At 38.2% G+C, this 6,868-nt stretch overlaps 1 protein-coding gene across 1 annotated transcript in view; it reads right to left on the bottom strand.

The window, feature by feature from the left end:
- The window catches only part of Nmt (N-myristoyl transferase), a 42,703-nt gene extending 39,151 nt beyond the window's left edge, over window positions 1-3,552 (bottom strand). The window contains exons 1-2 of the mRNA XM_070141813.1: window positions 3,421-3,552; window positions 155-254 (exon numbers count right to left, since the gene is read on the bottom strand). Of these exons, the coding sequence (XP_069997914.1) occupies window positions 155-254; window positions 3,421-3,482 (162 nt within the window). The 5' untranslated portion in view covers window positions 3,483-3,552. The remainder of the gene's footprint in view (window positions 1-154; window positions 255-3,420) is intronic.
- Window positions 3,553-6,868: the final 3,316 nt, after the last annotated feature.

Genomic DNA, 6,868 nt, shown 5'->3' with positions numbered 1-6,868 from the left:
TGTACATGTCATCCTCGGCAGCAACGAGTTAATCTCAGAAAACAAGAATCAATTCATAACTGTAGAAACAAAGCTGTGGTATTCCTAAACTACAAGTAGAGAAGGAGTAGGAGGAAGAAGAGGAAAAATATATGTTAAATTCCCTGGGTCATACCTGAGCAAGCCCGCTGGTACTGGGCTCTGATTCTCCATTCACAATGGCTACATCTCTCTCCTTATTCTCCTTATTCTTGTTCATCTTCTTACCCTTTCTCCTGTTGGAAAAGAATATTACTTTTTCAAAATAATGAAAGAACTATTACAGACTGACCAAACAATAAGTAAATAAAATCATCCAATTATACTACTTAAGCCGAAACTTAAAATCTCAGCAACAAGTAAAGAAAAATGCACTACTCTATTGAATTATAAAAGAATATATATGGTAGGTAATCACTAAAAATGATGTAGGCCAATTTGAATAAAGAATGCACCAAAGTTATAAGCAGATGTTATTTCAAGTGAATTCTATAGGCACATTCTCCCGTAAAAATTGATAAAATTATTTTATTAGATGCATCTGCTGACCGAGTGATGTGGGGTACCCCACCTATCCAAATGAAAAAGCCCACTGTGTCCTTTTTTTTTTTATCATTTCCCTACCAAACTCCATCACAGTCTAGGGCAGTGCTACCAAATCCTTCTATTTTTTTTTTCTTCAGGAAAAAATAAAAATTTGACCAAGAATATTTGAAGGCCACATAAGGGGGCCGTCGCAATGAACTTTGACAAAAAAAAAAACATCTCCAGGAATCTAGGAGGCTTTGGCAATCTTGAGACGTAATATTTCTGCTAAACACGTAAAAATAAAAGTTATGACTAAATCTCTGACCCCCCCACCTAAGGCTCCGCTGTTTACTTTGTCGCGTCCGTGCAAATATACTCGACAAATTTGTTTTTATGGATTTCTTTTATTTATTTTGGTATTCTCTGGTAGCTACCTGGCAATTCTGCCTACGCCACAGCTGACAGCCACGACAAAGAGATAAGGAGGGCAGTCACCATGAGAACGCCATAGTGTGACATTGCACATCCCATGCCTCGGTGTGACATCCCTGGTGCACCCTCATCACCCAGTAATAGGACACTACTAATGATAAATGTTATTCCTGTAACTAATAAACATAATATGATGAAAAATACATCTCAATCACAGCTGCAGCAATTGTTTAATCATATGAAATGCAAGCCTATGGTGATATGCGGTACTTTTACAATCATATGCACTCATTGCCATTAGTACCTTGCAAAAGAGGGGTTGCCAGGTACCAGTTACACTTCAGAATACATATGAATGCCATAGAATGCATCAAGATTGATGCAGATACAAGATAAAAAAAAAATGAAATAGGAGGAAAATGTATCCTCAACTTCTAAGCCTAATATCTCAAAACTACCACCTTTGTGAACATTCTTTTTTAAATCTTCATAACTATTTGGGTAATTCTAATGGGGTTTGGATAATTTGAAAGCTGAATTAATTTGCGATTTCTGCAATGATACCAATTTTCATTTCAGGTGATAAAGGTCCATATATCATACATTATATGTTTAACAATGAACATAAAAAAAAAAAAAAAAAAAATCCACTAAACTAAGAGGAAATTTCAAAATCCGAATTATTGCAACTTTAGGTATTGCTATATATATATATATATATATATATATATATATATATATATATATATATATATATATATATATATATATATATATATATATTTTTTTTTTTTTTTTTTTTTTTTTTTTTTTTTTTTTTTTTTTTTACAAGTTCAGTCAATGGATAAATGACATTAAAAAATAAAATAATAATTAATTAATTAATTTTTTTTATAAGTTCATTGTTTTTTATCCAAACGACATGAAACTTGGTGTAAATATAAAATTAAAAAATCTCAAAAATCTGATCATAATTAACGAATTTTGCTCTCGAGTGCGACAGCCCCCTTAAGTTGTACCAAAAGCAACCTGTGCATGCACAGGACTACCAAATACCCTCCTCGCCTCTATATTTAACACTATCACAGAGATGGGGGGGGGGGGAATGGACACCACCATTTTATAAAGGACATGAAATATTGTCAATAACAACAAAGGTACAGCTGCAGCGGCCTCATATTTACCGTGAAATCATGAAAATATCTGCTGCATGTCACCAATCTGAGAACAAGTCCATAAAACCCTCACACAACCAGAGTTCTTAATGTCTGTTTTCTAAAAGTTGGCATGAATGAAGGGGTAAAGAGGGGCTTGCCCCTCCATCTAGGGAATGAATAGAAGGAAAGACAGGTTAGGTTGGGACTTTGGATTCACATGATACCCTGGATTTGCTCTCAGTAGCAATTACTGCTATGAGCTCAGACTGACTGCTTATTTGATGGCAATTTGCTAGGAAAAATATACAAGAGCTACTATGCAAGTGTAGAACTGCTTATTTTTGCCAGAGCTTGTAACACAGAGGCAGCAGCAGCACCATCTTTCCCAGCGATTACAGGAAACGCAACACCTTTCACGCAACAGGAATCGTGCAGGCGATGAACATTTATCGTTACCAAATGCATTCCTCCTACTTCATATATTTCATGCATATTCGTACTTACATTGGATATCTAAAACACCCCACTACCCACCATAAGATATCAAAAGCCATCTTGGATATCATATTCCAAAACATTGTGTACCTCTCGGAGAAATAACCAGTAAAGTAAAATAGCAAGCCGTCGACCGTGGCCATTCCCATTACTTCACAGAAATGGGTGTAGCTTAGAGGCCTGTCTCGCTTCCAATCACGACAGCTTTTGGTGTCGCATCGCATCGCAAGACACTCTAATTGCCACCAGAAAGATGGCACAGCACTAGTCTTATCTATATGAACAGCAAATGAGGTTTTGCAGCCTTAACTGTACTCATGTAATTTTTCTCTTTTTTTTTTTTACTTCTCATTTTTGTTTACTCTGTTAAATGTCAATTTCTGTATTTTTCCTCAGCTCATGGTGTCCTTCTGTCAACATTCGACAAGAATAATCGAAATAGTGAACGAACTGACAATTAAACATGCATAAACACAGCTCGATAGGCAAGTACAGACAGGTTTGCATGTATAGGCCTACCTTACTGTAGGCCTGTACATGTAAACACGATTCTCTTTTCATCCATCAAACTTCATATAATTCAACAAGGGACCAGACATTCGCCTCTGTCCAGCATACAATGACTAACAACCAAAATAAATAATATTAACAAAATTCTCCTCCCATAAATATGAAAATATAATGCCCCTAACAAAAATAATTTAAAAATCTGCTAACGCAAAGGACCTCCTCATTACTTCCCGCGACTTTGAGCAAAACGTTGATTCATTTATTCCTGAAAAGAACTCACGCCTTGTTGTGGTGTCCATGATCGGCATTCACGCCCTCGGATCTGTCTGGTGCGGCCGCCATTACTGAAAATACCAGGGCGAAGGAAGAACAAGTGACGGTCACGGTGCGCCGCGCAGGGTGGGGGATGGGAGATGGGGGAGGGGGGAGAATGGGGCTGGGGATTTACACCGGGTCCTCTGGGCTGGGGTTTGGGGGATTTTTAGGGGTTGGGAGTTTCTTTGACATTTTGAGGATGTGAAAGCTGCAGTCCCGGGGGTTTGCAAGCATTGGGACGGGGTGATGTGGGGTGGGGTGGGGAATTGATTAGGATTTTTTAGACAGTACCAGGAAGTTTTAGGGCTGTTTTATGTATTTTTTAATGATTATGCTGGCGATTTATAGGCTTGGCTTGGGCATTATATCCCCTGGGCTAGGGAAACGTAGGGAAATCACATGATAGTGTTGCATGTATTCATACATTTCTATGTTAATTTGTGGAGAGATGTATCATACTGGACTTTTAGGATATGTGAATCTTAATCTATGTGGTATGCTATGTAGTTATTTTGGATTTATCTCATGAAGCTGCATATTTAGTTGAATATGTATCGTTGAATCGTTTTTTTTTATTATATTTATCTACTTATGTAAGTTATCTTTTTTTTTTTTTTATCTCTGACAGGGATGTATATGGGTATTGTGGTGGTTTTATGAAGGCATTAAAAATCTGTTTGATGAACATTTTTAATGGTATTTTTGTCTTCTAATATTGAATGGATGTTTACCTATTTTTATAGTATTTCTTTTTACTTTATCTCATATACATCTCTATTGTTGTTGATATAATTTTAATTATGCAATTGATTTTGTATAGTGTAAAGGGGCCCTCACACGATCAATTTTTTCGTCAATTAATTGATATCAATTTATTGACGTCAATGAATTGATGGAGAAATTGACCGTGTGAGGGGGACATTGATATCAATTTAATTGAAACAATGTCATTGAGTCAATTCATTGATAGATCAAAACTCCTTTGATATTTATTGATGGGTCTTCAATAAAATTGAGCGTGTGTGTGTGAGCCTGTAATCCTCTGGCTCGTCGTCCCTTAATTCCCTCAGCAATCTTGTATGTCCTTGTTCCCTTCGACAGAGATACCATTTCTTTACCCACTTACTCCTCTTCTTTCGCTTTGGAGTGTCCAGAGCAAGCACTACTCCAAGTGCCACAGATGCTTTCATCTCGAGATTATGAATCAAACTGAAAATTGAAGTAAATTCATTGACCGTGTGAGGGCACAGTGATTTCCATCAATTCATTGACGTCAATAAATTGATATCAATTAATTGACGAAAAAATTGATCGTGTGAGGGCCCCTTAAGGATGTGAATTTTAGGCATCTGCATCTTTTCCTGGAAAATTATTTTCATTAAGTTGTTTCAGGTTTAGATTGGTTCAATTCCCTGTCCATGTTGTCCATGTCCACACCAGTATGCATTTCAACTAACCCATTATTGATTTTATACACTTCTGATCCGTACATTGAATTTGTAAGTTGGCACTAATCAAGGAAGTTTCGTTTTAAGCAAGTGGCTCATCTAAATTGCTCTTTATGGCGATATTTACGTCACTGTGATGGGGCAACAAATTCTACCTTTCATTTCTTGCTTATTTCGGTTGTCTAGTCTTATTTTACTCCAAAGTGTCATGACTTCCCTTTCCAGTAATAGTGTACCTTTTTATAAGATTATCATTGAACATCTCCAGTTTCGCTTTCATTCATTTAGTTAAACGCATTTTCTCTTCTTTTGTATTAATCTCTATACTTTTCGGAACAATGCAGTCTTTTATACTCATGCCTTTTCCATTCCGGTAAGTCTGCAAAAAGGGTGGCTGAACAGCAGCCCTTGTTGCATTCCCATTATCAGTACCAGCGTGCAATCTGATTATATATATATATATATATATATATATATATATATATATATATATATGTATGTATGTACACACACACACACACACACACACACACACACACACACACACACACACATATATATATATATATATATATATATATATATATATATATATATATATATATATATATGTATGTATACACACACACACACACACACACACACACACACACACACACACACATATATATATATATATATATATATATATATATATATATATATACATGCACATATGTATACATACATACATACATATATATATATATATATATATATATATATATATATATATATATCATCATCATCATCAAGGGGGCTGACGCCGACGGGGGCGCATAGCCGCATCCACCCTTCGCTTCCACCTACGAGGATCCCTCATGGCTAGACGCCAGGCAGGGACTCGGACCATCTCTAGTTCTTCACGGCAGGTTTGGTCGATCTGCCCAAACCACGACTTCCTAGGTCGTCCCACAGGCCTCCTCCAACCAGGGTTGTCTCGAACAGAGACGACCTGATGGGCAGGATCATCCTGAGGAAAGCGAGCCAGGTGGCTGTATAGCCTGAGTTGGCGATCACGGATTGTGGAAATAACAGGTCCTGTGCCAGTCTCACGGTGCAACCGTTGGTTGGACACATGGTCCCGCCAACAGTACCCCATGATCCGGCGCAAGGACCTATTACAAAAGGCTTCAAGACGAGCTGTGCAAGGCACAGGACAATGTCCAGGTTTCGCTACCGTATAGCAAAACTGGCATTATCAGGGCCTTGAAAACCCGTAGCTTGGTCCTTCTGCACAGGTACCGACATCTCCAAATACTCTTGTTGAGAGAGTTCATGACCCCTGCTGCCAGGCCAATCCGTCTGCTGACTTCATGGTCTGACAGCCCAGAGTTATGAACTACACTACCAAGGTATGTAAAGCTCTCTGTGACTTCAATGTCCTCGCCGCAAGCACGTACCGACTGAACAGGTTCTCCTAGCAAGTCCCCAAAGTCCTGGACCTTGGTCTTGGTCCAGACCTCTAGACCCAAGGGTTTCGCTTCATTGCTAAATGCATCGAGAGCCGCCACTAGGGTTTCCAAAGACTCAGATATAATGGCAACGTCATCAGCAAAGTCAAGGTCTGTAACCTTGATATTGCCCAGTGTTGCTCCACAATGACTGAACAGTAGCTCTGCCCAGTATCCAGTCCATGCAAGTGTTGAAAAGAGTTGGTGCAAGGACACAGCCTTGCCTCACTCCTGAACTAACAGGGAAGAAGCTTGACAGGCCCCCACCACACTTTACAGCACTTTCAGTACCGGTATATAGGCTTGCTATTAGTCCAATGATCCTTGTGTGTATTATGACATCCATTTCACTTCAAAAAGGTTTTATTTTGTATATGGTGTAGGCGAGGAGGAACGCGGATCCACTGATCACGATCATTATTTCTTTGATATTAGCCGTTATTACTGATAGTCAATCGTTGGAGACTCCAGG

This window comes from Penaeus vannamei, chromosome 28, assembly GCF_042767895.1.
Source record: "Penaeus vannamei isolate JL-2024 chromosome 28, ASM4276789v1, whole genome shotgun sequence".
NCBI classification, from domain to species: Eukaryota; Metazoa; Arthropoda; class Malacostraca; order Decapoda; family Penaeidae; genus Penaeus; species Penaeus vannamei.
The sequence above is the reverse complement of the archived record's forward strand: the minus strand, read 5'-3'. Positions and strand labels throughout refer to the sequence as shown.